This window comes from Anguilla rostrata, chromosome 4, assembly GCF_018555375.3.
Source record: "Anguilla rostrata isolate EN2019 chromosome 4, ASM1855537v3, whole genome shotgun sequence".
In the NCBI taxonomy this organism is placed as follows: Eukaryota; Metazoa; Chordata; class Actinopteri; order Anguilliformes; family Anguillidae; genus Anguilla; species Anguilla rostrata.
This window is the reverse complement of record NC_057936.1, coordinates 45612249-45631758: the sequence shown is the minus strand read 5'-3', so window position 1 is coordinate 45631758 and position 19510 is coordinate 45612249. Positions and strand designations below refer to the sequence as shown.

The following is a 19510-nucleotide window of genomic DNA, read 5'->3' as shown; positions in this document are numbered from 1 at the left end:
GAAGAACTCTTGTGACTGCTCTTGTGACTCTTGTGAAGAACCAGGCGATTGTGGTCTGCCTGCACCAGCAGCACAGAGAGCGCGTCCTCCAGGCCACCGGCTGTACTGCTTGGGCAGGAGACTGCAGAGCGAAGTGGAGCGGCAGCATGCAGCATGCGGCATGCAGCATGCACTTGGGAGACCGCACGCTCGTCTACGCTCTCCCAAACTGCTGGAGAATGATGCAGTGCTGTAATGGGACAAGCTTACAAAAAGGTGACTGAAAAATCCAGAAATAGAAAATGAATTTTTCAAAAGAATGGAATAAAAGCCAAGGTATAAAGCGTGCCATTTTTGCTGAGAGCAGGAGCGGTTCAGAGAACCAGACTGCTTTTGATTATAGGTTGGCTTTCGGGATCCGTGGAGGTACTCATAAAGGATATTCCTCACAGCCCCTGGAAGGCAGCTGATGCCAGTGTACAGGCGGAGTCAGGAGGCCTCGTTCCCCACTGAGAGCACAGCATGAGCCGTGTGGACAGAGCCCAGACAACCGGCGTCAGTCAATCAGCACCTCTCCGGGTGTCTCTGGCTTGAGTTCCCAATAAGTTTTAACGACCTCTTCTCTGACCCGCAGGTAATTTCCCATCATTCACTGTGACTGCGCCGCCCTTGGATGCGGACACCGGTCTCTCCCAATGAGACTGAGTGGCTGACTGTACTTTTTTCCTTTAACCTTCTTAAGGGCCATCCTTGCCGAGGCCTCGCTGTCCCCCTTCCCTCTTCCACAGGACCTCACTGTGCCACCTTAAGACGACAGCGTCAGTCACAGCGGTCACGCTCAAACCCCGGCAGTGAAAAGCCTTGTCAGGAGCCCGCAAAATGGCGCAATTACCTGCCAACAATGGCAAAGGCATTTTGTGGTACAAAATTAAAAGCAGCCACCTCATTACTTGTCGAACCATTAACAATGGATAACAGCATCAGTTTTAGATCTCTCTGTCAAGCAGGGTACTTACCCTGTCAAATGGGACAGTTTAGGCTATTAGCCCTCCCTGATAATCAAAGCTAAAAGCTATTTACTCCCTCATTTTCTCCTCTTTCCCTTGTACTCGCAGACAAGCAGGCAGGCTATCACAATAATTCTTCTTTGCCTTTCTTTTTTTGTCCCTCAAAACCATCATAATAATGGGTGAGAATCACGGCACCGCGGCCTCCTTTGTATTTTTCAGTATTTTTCAGTGTTTAGTTTATTTCGCACGAGGGAAGCTTTCTTAAAAAAATAAATAGAAAATAAAAAATGTTGGAACAATTCAAACGTCAACAACAAACTGTTAGTGTAGAGGGGAGATGAATGCTCAGACAACCATTACACAACGTGAAAAAAGTTATGTTTAATTGCACAGCCTCCTTAATATTAGGAAAGCCCCAGTGTCAAACCATTGCTCTTTTATAAAGAGCAATCACAGAGAGCCCCCTCAAAGGTGTGCTGTGCAGTTTCTCCATCGCTGCACTAGAACATTGGGTTCGATACAAGATTCTAAACCCCCTACGGGCCCAGAACCCCCCTGCCGCCACCCCCAACCTCCCACCCCACCCACCTTCACCAAACTGATCTCGGCCTCTATGACTGAAAAACCCAGTGGGGTAGAAATGTGCTGGAGAAATATCACCGCGCCCGCGTACAGCGCTGAAAAACACTAAGTGGGCAAATTTACTGCGAATCCTCAGAGGCCACTGATGAAATCTAAGAGAAAGTATTTTTTTAAAAACACTTAGAAACAGTCTTTCTCTGCATGGTGTTCATAAAGCTGTTGATTCAAAGAGCGTAACAAAGAATACAAAGGCGCAACATTCGTGTCCGACGGCGTGTTCAACGGCGAACGTCATATTCTACTAGAAGGACACCTCTTTGAAAACGCTGGCAGAAACCCTCGCATGCAGAGATTGATGCTTGCTGGTACTGTAGTGATTATATGACTAAGGATGTGACAGCGAACATATTTCCAGCAACTGAAAAGGGATTATGGAGTTTAACCCCAAAATACTGGAAGAGGGAGGTTCCTGAGGCAGAAGAAGACTCTTCGCATGCTGGTTACTCCACTACAGATCCACTTCTGCTGTCGTGTTCACTTTAAATTATATTCTGTTGCTATGACGCAACAACAGTTCTTATTAAAGATTTATAGATCCTAGAAATTAGGCCTAAAATGTGTTTCCATTACACTAGTGAACTCTTTACCTTTGAAAATAAATACATTAAACTGATCTACGAATGTGATTGCCAGGTTTTGTTCATTTAGCAAGGATTTGCTCATTTGGAACTGGATGGTGCAAATTCCAATAACCTGAGTGGAATTGTTTTCCAAATCTCATAACTTGACAACTTTTCAATACGTTTTGCCCCATCTTCATTACTGTTATCATAGATTACATTATTAAAATGTGTTCTCAGAGCAACTAACACTTAGAGCAGTGTTACATTTTCAATAAAAATCCATATGCAGCCAGATATACACTGAAGCGTTCATGTACCTGGGAGTTTAACCGACAGACTTAGAGTTACAAGTCCAGCTCCTATTAAACCACACTGCCATCCATTATTTTATTACTATACCATCTACTTTGTCTCCCTCTTCGCTCAGTGATGATGGGTGCTGAATTAAAAGAACACATTCAGCATAAAACTGCCTAGCAATCCTCACTGTAAAAGTTTTTCCTCATCAAAAGCAATGAAAAAAAAACGTTGGCTGCAGTACCGGGATAAATAAATGGCACAGAGAAGAGAATTTGATGAAACCAGCTGAGGCGGCAAACTTGTCATGTTTATAGCTTATAGCTTGAATAAAGTATTCATTTCCTAGAAGGAAAGTGTCATAGCTTTACTGAAATACTCTGATTAGACCCAAAGCACTTCACTTCCTCTTAGATGTCCGAACACAAATATACTTTTGTTCATTCTGCCAAACGAAGATAAATAAGTCTGTTGAAGGAGTAGGTTGTTGTGGCAGAAGAGGTTCTAATAATGTAGATAAACTTGAACACAGCAATATGGGCATGTCATAAAAATGCCTCCAGGGAGAGATCTCAAGGACTGTTAGAGTGAACTTTAATCTCTTCGGTCTTTAAAGGCTCTTCACCTGAAGCAGGGTTAACTACAGGTAAAGGACTGTCTGCTCTGGGTGATTTCTCTATTGCTCCACAGTTCTGGAGCAGAGAATGGAAGGGAAGAGAATAGCAAAACAGTGTGTGCTATTCCAGCTCCCAGAATGCAACTGGAAAGTCAGCCCCTATTTACATGTTCAAGTTTGTGTTGCAATTATTTTGCATTTGTTACAATGCAGCAGTACGAGGAGAGCCTGCAGTGAGGCCCGCGGTGAGAAGAACGGTTTCCTGTTGAACACAGTGAAATCCTCTCGCTCAGAGACAGGACCCTGGGCAACAGAACAGCAAGCAAACAGCTCGACCAGGCAGACATGCACAAATGCAAGAGGTCAGTCTCACATCCTCCACAGGATTTCCTGTCCCAAAGTGACCTGCATTCTGTTTTTGAACTTTTGACCTCCCTGAGTTCCGCTCCCTTAGACACAAAAACAGGTCTGAGGGTGATGTTCCACTTAAATCTTACTTAATTCTAATTAGTCCTCCTGGAGAAACTTAGAAAATGCCTTGTGAAGTAAGACTATTGTACGGGCAAGTATTTATGTATGTATGTATGTATGTATGTATGTATGTATGCATGTATGTATGTATGTATGTGAGTGAGTGAGTGAGTGAGTGAGTGAGTGAGTGAGTGAGTGAGTGAGTGAGTGAGTGAGTGAGAGAGTGAGAGAGTGAGTGAGTGATTATGACACTACTGCCTTTGTAAACTCAGGAAGGCACAGAGAAAGCAATGGCAGAAAGTCTTCCCAAGCCCGTGATTACTGGTAGCTGGAGTGAAAGGAGTCTATCTGGCCATGTCACCCAGACACACAGGAATTTCTTCCCCCAAAAACCACTGATCTGAGACCACGCCTGCATTGCTCTGGATGCTAAATATAAGTCATATGTGCGCATTCTCTGTCACCATCAGGAAGGCTATGGTCTCCCACAAGTCCCCCCACAAAGACTCTCAGTAAATCTGTGTGGTACCGCATGGAAAAGTTCATCTGGGAATCAGAGGAATGGAATGTTGTTGGAAAGTGTGTGGCAATATTACCACTTTAGTAAACTTATTAGACTGTGAATGAGGTGGTAAGAAGTCTGTTGTGATCTTTTATGGTTTATAGTGGAGATGAAAAGGAACAGTACAGTGCCTGGATATCTTTGACCAATCACTGACACACACACACACACACACACATGCATGCGCACACACACACACACACACACACACACACACACACACACGCACACACACACACATGCATGAACGCACGCACACGCACACAAACACACGCACGCGCACACACAAACACACACACACACACACACGTACACACACACGCACATGCGCACATGCACACACACACACACACACACACACACACACATGCACACAGACACACACAAAACCTACTATATCTGTGTAAATATTTCATCGCAGTTAGAGAGGCAGACATGTGTGCACTCTCTCAGAAATGCATTATTCTTCACAGACGTGTGTTTAATGTCCCAGCTCCGCGAGCGTGCAGTCGAGGCATCACCCGAAAGCAGCCATATGCCAGACGCCCTGAGGATGTGATGCGTTTGTCAGTAATCACTGAAACCTCAAACAGGCAAACAGGACTGTAGCGCACCAAAAGGAGGGCTTTTGCATGTCAAAAGAAAATCACTTTTTAAACCCCCCGGAGCCTGAAGGGGAGAAATCACATCGCCTGCATGGAAAACATAAATATTTTTCCCAGAATGCCTGGTTCTAGACAGCACCATGTTCAGGCCAAGCAATAAACTAGTTCTGAGGTCTAAACATAAAAAGGCATTAAGAACGCAAAACAAAAGGCATATTTGCTGCTGGAGCTGAACACCATATGCCTTCTGGGTTTGAATTGATTGAACTTGTCCTTTCTTTGAAGAACAAATGCTAAGCCATAAAAAAACTACATTCATTTGAATTTCTAAACATGAAAATTACCGTTTGTTTTTATGCAACATTAGAACAAACATGCTTTTGAAGGACATGCAACACAGCACAGAAGTGTTTTCAGAGGGAACATCAGCTTTGGGAAAAAAAAAAAAACTTTACTATTGGATGAAACCAGCATACTCAAAACCAATGAAAATGAAGGGGGTGGAAGGATGCTGACCGGCCTGGTTGGTGGTGATGTTGATGACTACGTGCTGGGCGGGGTAGGGGCTCTTGTTGGTGACGCCGTTGACGGCCTGGATCTCGAAGGCGTAGAGGGTGTGGGCCCACAGGTTGCTGATGAAGACGCGGGTCTCGGTGAGGCCCAGCTGGCGTGGGACGAACTCCACGTTGTCGTCGCACGGCGAGCACGCCTTGCGGTCGGCGCGGCACTTCCTGCAGACGATGTTGTACATGACGTCGTCGCGAGCGCCCGTCTCGCGCGGGGGGTGCCACTCCAGGGTCACGGAGGTCTCGTTCACGATGGAGATGACGTTGCGCGGGCCAGACGGGACGCCTGAACACACACGTACACAGGCACACACAAACACACGGGCTGAGAGTACCATCCTGAACCACCCCCAGTTAGCGCCAACCACCGCTCTGAATGTAAAGCACTGACATAGTGTTACAGAACAATTCAGACAAAAATGGCCACTACCTTCACTACTTTGCATTTACTGTGCATAACTGCCATACGTCCATACTGTAGCTGTCTTTCCAATGGAGTTTTTCCTGCAGTCTATCTAATCCCCAGAGGATTATGTGCAAGGGCAATCTCTCCCCTTGGGACATGGACATTTTCGCTCTGACATATGCATGATGCTATGCACATATATGAATGAAAATGATAAATACGTTCACCTAAATAAAACTCTGAAACTTGTTACTGTATGTTGCAGATGGCACCCAGCCATCAGTCACTTTGAAGATCAAAATTCTGCATGTTAACGTTGTTTCAGGTGCAGCAGTGAAGGTGATGGAAAACTACACTATATGCCTAAAACGCATTTGGACACTCCTTGGTCTGGGGCTGTTTTTCATGGCTTGGGCTAGGCCCCTTGCTTCCAGTGAAGGCAAATCTTAATGCAATGACATTCTAGACAATTCTGTGGTTCCAACTTTGTGGCAAGAATTTGGGGAAGGCATGACAGTGCCCCCAGGCACAGAGTGAGTTTCATATAAAAATGGGTTTGTTGAGATCGGTGTGAAAGAACTTGAATGGCCTAAACAGAGCTCTGCCCTCAACCCCATCCAACACCTTTGGGATCAATTGGAAAGCCAATTGCGAGTCAGGCCTAATCGCCCAATCAGTGCCTGACCTCACTAATGCTCTTCTGGCTCAACGGAAGCAAATATCTGCAGCAATGCTCCAACCCCGAGTATAAGGCCTCCCCAGAAGAGTGGAGGTTATTATAGCTGCAAAGGGTGGACCAGCTCTGTATTAATGACCATAATTTTGGATGAGATGTTGGATGTCAGGTGTTCACATACTTTTGCCCATGTAGAGTAATTTCTCTTTGTCTGAGTTTTATGCTGTTTTTTTATTTTTATTTCAAGGAGTAGTTTATGAGTTCTGATATTGCAAATGCACTGTAATGATGTTTGAAAAGATGTCTGACTTTTTTGACAAACATCTTTTCAAACATCATTACAGTGCATTTTCAATAACTGCGCCTACCTCATAAACTCTGTGTTCCCTCATGGTTGAAATGCAATATTCACTATTCACTAACGTAAATATCCTTTTTATATTTCTGTGTCTCTTCATTTAAAAAAAAGAATTAGGTTTGGAAGGCAGTTAAATATTTAAGTATACACAATGATGATTATCCTGGTTTTGGATAAACGGCCTGTGTGTAGTCTAGTTTCATATTCCTGCTGAGCTGAAGGCTCGAGGGTTTCCAGGGTGACAGCGATGATAAGGTACGGGGTGGAAATAACTCACTCCATTAATTGGAAAAAACAATGCATCACTGTAGTGGAAAGGAGAACGGGCTAGTGCCGTGAGCGGGCAGAGGGAGCAGGTACGCTGTGTAACGCAAGAGTCGAACGCAACAACACTGTGCTGTAACATTGTGTGACAGTAAATCAGCCTGTCACAGTTTGAAACAGCCTGTTACAACTTGTAACACCCTATCTGCATGAGACAGCTTATGACAGCCTATCAGCCTACAACAGCATGTGACAGCTAATCGTCCTGCGCTAGCTTATATCAGCCGGTGAGCCCGTAACCGCCGATCATCATCTAACAGTCTGTAACAGCCTCCAATTCTCTTGAGCAGCCAAAGACCCAGAGCAGTCGTTACATGAAACATCACTTGTCCGTTAGATGTCCAGTTCTTGGACGCGTAATGTGTGGTTTGTTCGCACATCTTGCGTTCCGGCGCAAGCAGAGAGAGGCGCGCTCACGCGAGGAGCAGTCAGGGCGCGCGGCCACCTCAATCGGGGGCCCGTCCCACAAGGCACTGCTCCGCCACAGCGTTCCGTCTTAATCATTCTCCTTATTGGTTCTTCTCGGGGCAGGACGGGGAGTCAAGCAGAGGTAATCTCCATTGTGGCGAGAGAGAGAGCGCCGTGATTCACAGATGTCCGCGCACTTCTGCTCATACGGCACGGCAATAATACAGCGTGTTGCCGTGACCCAGCCCCTGTCCTATCCCAGCATGCCCCTGATATATTATTTAGGCGGGATTTATGGGTTTGCACGCAGGGCTGCTGGTGGTCAGCGGCCGCCTCTCTCTGATTGGAGCAGTGTGAGCGTAAGGCGGGTCGACTGGCAGCAGAAATGGGTCAGAGGAGCAGAGAGTGGCCCTCATTGATACACTACACCCACCCTCAGAGGGAGCTGTGCATGCTCTCTCTCTCTCTTTCTCTGTCACACGCAAACACACGCACACAAACACACATGCACACTCTCACATACAAATTCTCATACACATGCACAGACTCAAACACACACACACACAAACTCTCATACACAGGCACACTCACATACGCACACGCACATTATGTTTCTTGCCACCTTATTCGTGGCAGTTACTATAGTTACATTTGAGAACTGCTCAAGTTAAGTCTAATATGATTACCACAACTGATTTGCATGCTATCACAGAGGCTCCCTATTTTAATTGAATCAAATGTGTTACGTGAGGCTCTTGTATGCTACTAATTTATCCACAGAGGTCATGGCTGATTTGCCTAGCAGCATTCACTACTGCACACGGCTGCATTATCAGCTGCAGGGATTTCAACAAATATCCAATTTCTATTATTTATGTTCAGTGTCCTTCAAGGTTAAGGAGCAAAGGTCGCAAGTTTGTTTCCTCAGCAGATCAATGCCACTGTATCCTTCGGCAACATAATTAGCTTGAAATTCTTGAGAAAGATTTGCCTGCATAAATTATCAATAAGCAAATAAGCAGCAATAGCTTAAAGGCATCTGGTACAAAAACTTTGTGCTGTTATTTAGGTGCAATTCTGCATTTGTGTATTATCCAAAATCATTTGATTTATCACCAAAAGTCCCAGCGGATTCGATGGGGGAGTGGCAGAGGAATTCACTTATATTTGTGTAAAAATGTGCTTAGCAAGTAGACCTATTTTCTTGTCATTCCTCTCTTACAAGTGACACACACGCCAATGTGTTTCCAACAAGCATCTCTAAATCCCTACTCTAAAAATAGAGGAGCCCCCAACATGAACAGTTCAATAACCCTGCCACAGCAGGTTCTCCTTTTCTCCTGTGTCCAAGCCAAACAGTCATCCACCATTCAAATCTACAATTAGCTAGTGAACACAATTACTCTTTATGTTAATGGTTCATGCTTGAACCCTCTGCAACTCAAACAACCACTAAGGGCAGTTGGCCTAGTCGCATTATAATTGAAGAGGATTCATTGTTTGCTTAGTTCAAATACCGGAGACATGGATAAGTAAATAAGTAAACCATGAAATTAAAAATGTTTTTTGTAATGCTTATAGAAATTGTTAAACATGAAAACAACTACATAGAAACCACTTCACAACACATTCTTTTTTAAATTTAGACAAATACAAATACCTACAGATGTGCATGGAGTAAGAGAGAATCTCCATCACAGCGTTTACCCTGCATCAAGATATCAAAGGTGCTCCAGCTGCAAAATAAACAATCGCTGTGGTGTTTACACAGTCCTCCCATGAATCCACATTGTCTCACTTCCTTCATCATGGTGTCTGCTTTCTGATTTGGAATGAGCCCACCGGAGAATCAGGAAGTGATCGCTACACCAGTCTGTACTGGAGATATGAGCGTCCTTATGAAGAGTCAGGAGGGACTGGCTTCAGAGGCCTCTAAATGTATCACAGGATTATATATTACATTAGTTTCTTTTATTTATTTATTTATTTTTTTTTGGGGGGGGGGCTCTGGCACACTCCCTCTCTTCCATCTGTGGCGTCCATGCCACAGAGCTGTGCAGGAGGCAAGCCCCACCTCGTATGTTTGAGGCGCGTGTCACCATGACGATGACGGATCTGTCCCCTGCTGCACGTGGACTGAGCCCAGGTGTTGCGACCGGCGTGAGTGTCACGCACACGTTTCCCCACACTGTCACGCGCTTGCTCTCCCGGCAGCTCCACCTGCCCTCCCCCAACCGCACACTCAGCACGTGGACCAGCATGCCCTGCCTTTTCCATCGCCACTCCGCGAGGCTGCGAGACCACGGGCAAATCCACGCGCCGCTCAAACAGGCGCTTCCCCACGCGTGTTAAACGAGGCGCTCTGAAAGACAATCAGCAGCCTGCCGGCACCTTTGTGTTCAACAAAAGAGCACTCCTTCCTCCCTACAGGAGAGCACAGAGAGAGAGGCTACCTCATCACAATTTCCCACGGCGCGGCCATCCTGATTCACTCGTTTAGCGCTCTTCATCTGACGACTCAGTCAGTGTGTGTGCTGTACAATGGACGCTATAGGAACTACAGTATTCTATGGTAAACTGTGCTGGGTGGAGTTTTTGGTGATCGCACACTAATACTTGGGTATTCGCCATTTTGATCGATTCTTAGTTCCGTTCAATATCTAAAGGTACCATAGATATACTGTAGTTCCTAATACAGTTCATTACAGTGCACGCGTGTGTGTGTGTGTGTGCACGCTTGTGTGTGTGTGTGCGCATGTGAGGGGGGGGCTGCAATTTAGCTCTCTGTGGGCTCAAGTCTGGGAGCTAATGAGCAGGCTTGTGGAGAGAGGCCTCGCGCCTTGGCTGTCGAGCGGTGGCGGTAGGGGGAGGGCCTTTACCGCGCAGCACAATTGCTCAGCTGCTCGGCAGCGCAGGGCTAGGGGAGGGATTAGGCCAGGGAAGGCAATTACGCTGGCTTATGTTTGTTTACAAGTGCATCACGGAGAAATTGCCCTCTTAGCCATCTAATCTGAGGAGGCTCGGAGCCGCGGCCGTAAATCTGCCGGGCGCTCGACAGTAACCGGCGCAGAAACGCGGCGTTCGCTGCAGGGCCCGGGAAGCAAGGGCCCCCGGGGACCCGTTCCACTGCTGCGCAAGTACTGTGGCTCTCTTCCTCTCTCCCTTTCTCTGCCTCTCCCTCTCTCTCCATTAACTTTGATTTATTTGCGCAGGCCTGCCTCAGTCGTCCCAGGCTGAGAGAACACAGAGCGCAGCGCTTTAATAATTTTCATTTATTGCGCTTCCCTGTTCCGCGGCTCCTTTTCCACCCCGCGGCGCCCAGGAGGCTTGGCCGGGCGTGGCCGGCGGGGTCCGACCCAGCAACCAGCCTCCTGAAGCACTTCTCTGCCCCCCAGCAGAGAGGAGGCCAGACCCAACCGCCGTCTCCTCCCGAAACCTCCATGGGCAGAAGCAGGATACCCAACCTGGGCGGGAGTGGGGTGGGGGGGTGGTGAAGGTTAAGTGAAAGGGCCAATTTGAGCATGGTATTAGCGATACCCCACGAGCAAGCGTGGGGTTGAGTCTGAGGAACGAGAGGTGTGGAAGGGGGCACGGCATCCCTTAAACAACCTTAAACCCCTTAAAAAACAGGAGCAAAAGTAGGAGGAAGAATGCAATCCCCAAATCAGTGCTCTCTCTCTCTCTCTCCCGGACTGACTGGTGTTAATTAGCATCACTGTTTGAAGCGTCCACAAGCAGCAGCAACTCTGCTGTGTTACTTGGGGGGGGTGGGGGGGTGGGGGGGGGGTGGTTGTGGATTCAGTCAGAATTATTAAAATGTCTAGACTCCCAGGTTGAGTATTGTTCTGTCCTCCCGGATGGCTTGCTCCTGTCAGGGAACGGCATGAGGAGGATTCCCTCCAGGACACGCGAGGATCTGGGGGGCGTTCGGCGGAAGACGGGCCTTTGTAGCCGGAAACCTCGGCGGAGCTCGATCGCTCATTCGCCCCACGTCCCGCCGGCAGGACCTGGCAGCCTTTCCATCCGCCATCCTCATCAGTGAGACCGAGGTTCAAGAACCAGGCCAGGCCCGCCACCGCCCAAACCCAGCGAGCGCCAATTACATCAGAATGAGAAAACCTGATCAATAGAAAGGTCCACAGTGCCCCCCCCCCTCCCCACTTGTACACACGACCTCTGCTCAGGGCTTCTGAGGCCTCATTAGAAGTATTTCCAGGGAGAATTTGCACCAAACAAACTCCAGCCAAAGCTTGCGGGTCCTCCCGGTACCCCAGTCTGCACTGCGAGCCGCAGAGCGATTACTCCTGACAAGAATCTACATCTTGTTTTACATAAAAATTGAGCAGATGACTTAATAAACAGATTAGAGAATGGATTCACCGGAGCTCGGAGGTTTGGTCTCACGGTGGAGGCCGGGGGGGGGGGGGTTGGGGTTGGGGTGTGAGCGGCGGGGTGGGGGGCCTGAATCCTGAGGCTGCCTCTCCAGTGGGCTGAACACAGAAATCGATTCCCGGTATTCCCGGTGTTCCTCATCAGCCTCGGTGTGAAACGGCGCCGTTTCCCAGAGGCCTCAGCGCCGGAGCTCTTGTTCTTTTAATGGTAATACTCTTATTGATTGACACCTGGCCTCTGCCGAGCACTAAGGAGCAAAGACCGTGGGTTTGGGAACCCAACACCTCGACCCTACACGCGCCTGGGGCCTGCCAATGCACCAGTCGATTTAAAGGACGCCCCTGCGGACGCTCCCGGCCCCGGCTCCGCGGAGATAACGGGAACAGGAATACAGACAGAGGGAGAGCGGCTGAAAGACAGGAGAGGGTTGGGGGGGGGGGTGATGGGGGTGCCGCAGGGGCACCGAATCAAAGAGGGCCCACACAAGCCTGCTGCCCCAGGGCTGAAAAACAGCTCTCTCTGGCTCTGGCTCTCCACACCTCTCCAGCCTCCGAAGGCCCCACTGTGCTCTGCGCTGGCGATAGCTGCGCTGGCGATAGCACCCCCACACCCAACACCGGCACCGCTGCAAGCCCCCGCTAGAGCTGCGCTTACCGCCAGCGCTCCCGCAATTACTGCAGCTACACACACCGCGGATACTGCCGGAAATATTTACCCCCTGAATAACTGTGCACCGTATTCAGCAATGTTAAGACTTGAGAGATGTTTCATAAAACAAGTAAAGAAAAGAAAAACATTTTTTTTTTCTGGTGGCACTGAATGGCAAATCTTTCTTTTCACAAAACACTAAGACAAACAGTTATTTCACAGATATAACTGGACATCGGTCCCATATGTAATTTATGGAAGCAAATCCATAATCATTCCGCTAATCACGTTAGCCAACAGACTCTGACAGAGATGGCGGGGGGGGGGGGGGGGGCACAGAGCCCACCTGATCTAGACTGTGAAAGCTGATCTTTCGGGCCTCATATACATCATTTCATTTTTATTTCACCATTTTTTCACCTCAAGATACAGGGAAACTTTACAGTTGTGGGCAAAAGTACTACTTCAGATTTTCAGTGGGTCAAAAGTTGACACACTTTGTTAGTATTTGGTGGCATTGCCTTTTCATTGCTTAACTTGAATCAAATGCTTGGGGTAGCCTTCCACAAGCCTCTCGCAATACTGTGCCAGAATTTTTGCCCATCCTCCTGAAAGAACTGGTGTAACTCAGTCAGGTTTGTGGGCCTCTTTGCTCGAACACGCTTTTTCAGTTTAGGCCACTAATATTCTGTGGGATTCAGGTCAGAACTTTGTGATGGCCACTCCAATATTTTCACTTTGTTGACGTTAAGCCATTTTGTTACAATTTTGGAGGTATGCTTATGATCATTGTCCTGCTGGAAGACCCAGTTGCGACCAAGTTTTAACTTTCTTGCTGATGTTTTGAGGTGTTGCTTCAGTATTTCTAGATATTCATCCTTCCTCATGATGCCATCTAGTTTCTGAAGTGCACCAGTCCCTTATCCAGCAAAACACCCCCACAACATGATGCTGCCACCCCCATGCTTCACAGTTGGGATGGTGTTCTTCATATTGAAAGCCTTTTTCCTCCATACATAGCGCTGATCATTATGACCAAAAGTTATGGCCAATTCTTTTTTCATCTGACCAGAGAACACACCTCCAAAAGGCTAGTTCTTCGTCCTGGTGATCACCTGCAAACTTAATTTTGGCTTTTTTATGCCAGTCTTGGAGTAGGGGGTTTCGTCCTTGCGCAACAGCCTTTCAGGCCATGACGATGTAGGATTCTCGTAATGATGTAGATACTTTAGTACCTGATGCCTCTAACTCCTTCACCAGTTCCTTTGTTGTTGTCTTGGGGTTCAGTTGAACTTTTCAGACTAAAGTTCATTCAGCACTGGGAGTTAATTTGTGCCTCCTTCCTGAACAATGCAGTGCCTGTGTGGTCCAAATTTATAATATTTTTAATTTATATTTGCATACAATTGTTTGTACAGGTGCTTGTGGTACTTTCAGTTGTTTGGAAATTGCTCCTAAGGAGGAACCGCTCTTGTGGAGGTCCACAATTTTTCTTCTGAGGTCTTGGCTGAGTTGCTTGGATTTTCCCGTGGTATCAAGGGGAAAAAGGTAGTGGCTCTAAAGGCAGGCCCTTAAATACAGCCACAGGTGCCAATTAACTCCTAATTATAACAATTAGCCAATCAGAAGCTTCTGAAAAGTAATTACATAAATTTCTGGAATCTTCCAAACTGTTTAAAGAGACAGTAAACTTTGTGTATGTAAACTTTTGACCCGCTGGAATTCTGATATAGTGAATTAAAGCTGAAATAAAACTGTCTCTAATCAAAGAGACAGTTTTATTTCAGTTGTGAAAAACTGAGTTTGAATATCTTTAGCCTGCGTGTATGTAAACTTTCGGCCTCAATTGTATGTACAGGCAAGGTTACAGACTGTATTTCTTTTCCAGAAATGCAAAATGCAGCAGTTGTGCTGATTGCCACGAAAACCACACAATTTCAGAAATAATTCCATTCATAAAACAACTAATTTGTTTTCTTTGTATTTGTTCATGAATGGATTCAATGTTTCTTTTTTTATTATTTGTCTTTTCAGGTCACCTACATAGTCTGTTCTACTTTTTCATCTCTCCTGGGTGAGAAAGAATGTGGACCAAGAAGTGATGGAGCATCACTTGGAGGAACTGACTGAACCTTGGGGATCCCTGCTAAATCTCGACCTACATTGATGGGCTGTGAGGCACCATAGGGGCAAAAAAAAATATAGGGCTTCTTTCCTAAAACTACATTCCCCACAATCCCACTGGGGGACTGAGCACTGAATGCCTGGCGGCTGCACATGGAAAAGAGCATGGCACTCATTGCATCACCCTCATCTTGCCCTTGGAGCTGACTAGAGGCACCTCCGTTTAGGAAACTTAGTAAATAGTGACTACAGTATAAAGATGTAAATATAACCTTAAATGCTGTATCACATGCAGATGTAATGTATTGCATGCTCGGTGCATTATAAAGATAACAATGGTAATGATAAAGTAATAAAAGGCTAAGAATGTTTATTCATGATAAAATACAAACTTCATAACCATTATTAGGTTAGTTTGTTTGTTTGCTTGATTGATTGTTTGGAGCCTCTGACGCTTCGGACAGCCAATCAACAGTTAACTGTGAAATTCTCAAGAGTAAGGGCAACCCACGTGGGTAAGTGTTCGCGCGCCCCCGGTTTCTTTAACACTCACTGGTACAGGAGGCGTCTGGCTGGTCCATGTCCCCGCGGTAGTAGCCATTCCGGCAGACGCATATGGTCGCTGCCTCCGCTGTAGACCTGCTGTTGGGAGGACACTGCAGGCACAGCCCCGCCCCCTGGTTAGACTTGAATGTTCCCGGAGGGCAAGCTGCAGAAATAAAGAACAACAACAGTGCAACATTAGATAGTGGCAGCATCAGCAAAAAGACGAACCCGTACTATCGCGTTTGCAAGACATACAAGAACCGAAATGGACCGGCTAGCATGTGGCAAGAGGCATATCGTAAAGCTTCAAGTCTGTTTCTCTCTCTGAAGATAAAGGCATTGGTGCTTTTGATAGAAGTACGCTAATATAGTTTTCAGCGCGGCAGATTAATTTTGGCCTTATCCGTACTGTAGAAGTGAACATCCAGTGGAAACAGAAGGCAACCAATACACAGACATTACGATAGGATAAATTATACCACATCATTTTAAATGTAGATAAAATCATGGCTTGCCCTTCAATATGCAGTTCAAAGACAATGCACACCCAATACATAATCCACACTAACAGAGTGAAAACAACCAGCCATATTTTGTGCCACGACATCCAGAAATTCAGAATGGAAGCCACATTTTCAGCTTGTAGCCTATTATTTTCACACAAAAAAAAAATGGAATAATTATTTGCAATGGAAAATATAGTCAAGAATGCTCCAAAGCTAAGGTTATTTTTTCTCTATTCAATCAAAGAAATAAAAAGAGGGTTAAATATGATGATTAAAAAAAACTCTACAAGCAGCCCCCCCCCCACACAAAACACATGCGCATGTGCACAGACACACACGAACACACACACTTGCATGCTAAGACACACACACACACACACACACACACACACACACACACACAATTTTCATTCAGAATTTTTTAACAGACGGCCATTTTTATATGTTCTGGCACTTTTCACGCTAAAGGCTGTTATCACAGCAAACTGTCATCACAAACTTCTCAGAGACATCCCACAGCACATCATTAGTGGCGCCAAGATTTTCAGAGCATGCCAAACTCCAGCATGTCCATCGAGCACGAGAGAAATTAAACTGTGTATACTGATCATCTGGTCGACGCTCGCAAAATCTGTGATTTTTAAATGTGACTGCATTGAGCCAAAAATTACACATTGATACTAGACAGAAATAACCTGATTCAGTCATTAGAAGATGAGTTTAATGCACTGTTCATTTTGGTTTGGCAAAAAAATTGAACATGAATATTCAATAAGAGGAAAAGTGGGAACTTATTCAATGGTCAGTTTTTGCTGCCAACTTTCCTCAAAAATGCGTGCTCTTGAATTCTGTCAGCCTGGATCCTCCCCATGTCTATGAATACAGTGTCTGGCGTAAGAGAGGCCCAGTATAGCCGCTGGAGTCATTCCAGCACTTATTAAATCTCATTTAAACTCAGACCAGCTCATAAGCGGCAAGCGCGGCACCGTTATCCAGCCTCAGCAGGTGCTTTGACTAAGCGCAAACTCTCCTACGCGGCGGCTGTCCGGGAAGTCCGACAGCCAATCCGAAGCATCCTGCCAGAAGCCAGGCGGAGCGCCTTATCTTCACAGATGCGGAATGAACCGGCGCAGTCAAGCTACTCTGAAAGTTGATTGTTTGAAAATGTATTTTCATAATCCCCCCAATGGCAGCGACACGCGCAGCACACTCGATGTGAAATTGCCTCTCTCCTTTCCGCAGATAGAAAAATTTAACTGGCGTGGCAGGCGGAGGGGGAGGTGGTGGGAGTGAGGTGAAGAAACTCACTCCATAAAATAAATGTCTGGGCAACAGAACAAAATTGTCCTGCATATATCGATTCCGTGAACACATCCTTCTTTTTAAAAAAAACTTTAGAAAAACAGCTCGCGTGCGATATTTCACTTGACCTTTCGTGAGCGCAGAACTCAAAACACTTAAGCTAGAACTGGAGTTCTCAAGCTCAGCCTTGGAGCCTTTCCTGTGTATGATGGTGTACATCCCAGCTGTAATTGCAGCCACTGAATTGTAACAAGCTGTTACTTGCTCATAATTACACACTTCTAATGTCTTTTGTGGGATGATTTAGCCTTTTAAGACCACATTATGCCATAAATAGCTACGTATGGCATCAATAAATGTCTCATACTCATATCCAGCATTTTTGAATGTGTCAGACCAGCCTAGTGTTTTACTATGCTAGAAGACAAATGATTTCTTTAGAAAGAATCATTTCACAGGGGTCACAGTTGCCGAAGGATTGGACAACGGAGCCTTAATCCATTAAGTTGGAGAGCTGTTCCAGGACCAGCTTTCCCTGCGTATATCCAAACTTCATCCATTATCAGGCAAATGCAAACCTGATCCAGGATCAGCAGCTCTGCACTGAGAGGCTCCATTTTCCACAAATAGGCAAGCTAAAAGCAAAGCCTAAGAAAATGGCAATGAGCCAAACCTGTGTGTGTTCATGAGTTTAAGGAAAAAAACTTGAGTTCGTATTTTCAGCGATCTTACTGTAACTGGCCAAGAGATTGACTACAACAAAAAGCAGCAAACACAGGGGGACCCCAGGACCAAGTCTGAGGACGAGAGCATACACTTAGGTCTTTAATAAGAGGCTTCAAGGCTGAGGAAGAGCAGAGATGGCAAGGATCCTCCTGCTAAATGTTCTGGAAAATAATCAAATTTTTCAATCTGCATATTTACTGTTGTAAAAGCAATGAAGAGGCAGAAAGCATTGATTCTGTCCGGGCAGCATTATTTTTATCCTTGAGTTGACACTTGACTGTAGACGTGTTATTAACAACAAATATGGAGACTTGCATTCAGAGAGAGTTCATGCATTCAGAATAAAAACAAGCCAGACGAACACAGTCGAGGGACACAAAGAAGATATTAATTTAATTTGGCACGAAGGGAATTGCTTAATATGTGGAAAACACTTTTGAGTAATGCAGTCTTGGACATGTCTGAAATTCAACTTCCTCTCTCAGTCCAACAGGCACCCCCTCTGAGGTAAGTTATCTCCAAATTAAAATTCTGCAGTGTCTGGAACAGATACGTTTGACTAAATTAAGTATCTTTATCTTTATTTTTCCAGATGAGCCGATGATCTGACTCAGGACCGTCACTGCTGCAGATGGATCAGAGAGCTGGAGACTGTCTGCAGGGACGCTAGACCCCGCGCCGCTTCCGAAACGTGTGTGCCACGCCCGTCAACGCTGCCGCCCGCTGCGTCCACCCGTGGGCTGCCCAGTTGGTCGGATGAAAGACAAAAGTGGGATTAAGACTTTATTCCTGCGTCCCATCTGCTGGAAAGTTACGATTAAAGTAAAAGACAAAGTCAGAGAGCGCGAGAGGACACCGGTGGCACTTTGCGGTAAAAAAACCAAAAACGCCAGGAGTGTTCACAGGTCCCCGTCGATCGCCCGGAGAGCATCCGGACCAGTGGGAGCGTGAGAGACAGCGTGTACTGTGGGGTGATTTAGACCCCGGTCCAGTCGTGGGGAGCGCAAGCTAAGGGAAAAGAGCTGCCTTTAATGAGCTGAGCGGGAGCCAGGAGGAGGACGTTCAGCAAGGCGGGCTACGCACCGGTGGGCAGCGCCATGGCAACACTACCCCTCCAATCAGAGTGGCATCTTTAAGCCGGGGCCCCCTCCCAGGTCCGCTATTCCCCCTCACCACCCCCCCCCCCCCCCCCGCCCCCACAACCACCACCACCTCCTCCCTCCTTGTAAAGCCTGCAGGCTGGCCAGTGGGGTGCATCGTAAACAGCGCTAAGTGGAAAACACACAGGGCTTTCACATTAAGCACACAAACAGCAGCTAACGTACTGGCTAATGACCACCCACAAGGAGAAGTGGAATCAGATACAGACTATAATATTTTTGTTTCGTTGGCAGAGTCCTTTCAAGGCAACAGACGTGTGGTGAACACACACAGATACACTTGTGTAATATTGGCAGGCACACGCATAAACACAAACACACACTCACATATAGACAGAGACATACACACACACTGACACATATACTGACAAAATACGCAAACACACATACTAACAAAGACACACAGACAAACATACAAACAGGCACACACATACACATACACACACACTCACACACTCAGACACCTCCTAATCTGTAGACAGCCGAGTGAAGGACCCACACAGAGAGAGGGACGCGGCACAATTCATTTCGGAGAGGGTTTCCATTAGGAGCGAGGGTGAAAAACAGAGCCTTCAGCCAGGCCAGAAGAGCCCATCGACTGTCAGCTCCTACAGTTCGAAGAA

The 19510-nt window shown here is 46.5% G+C and overlaps 1 protein-coding gene across 4 annotated transcripts in view; it reads right to left on the bottom strand.

Moving 5' to 3' along the window:
- The window catches only part of LOC135253442 (ephrin type-B receptor 1-B), a 243604-nt gene that overhangs the window by 72689 nt on the left and 151405 nt on the right, over nucleotides 1–19510 (bottom strand). For all 4 annotated transcript variants that reach the window (XR_010329615.1, XM_064332731.1, XM_064332732.1 and 1 more), the window contains exons 4-5: nucleotides 15201–15356; nucleotides 5262–5597 (exon numbers count right to left, since the gene is read on the bottom strand). Coding sequence is in view for 3 of the 4 variants with exons in the window: in XM_064332731.1 (XP_064188801.1) it covers nucleotides 5262–5597; nucleotides 15201–15356 (492 nt within the window). In the remaining variant the exon portion in view is untranslated. The remainder of the gene's footprint in view (nucleotides 1–5261; nucleotides 5598–15200; nucleotides 15357–19510) is intronic.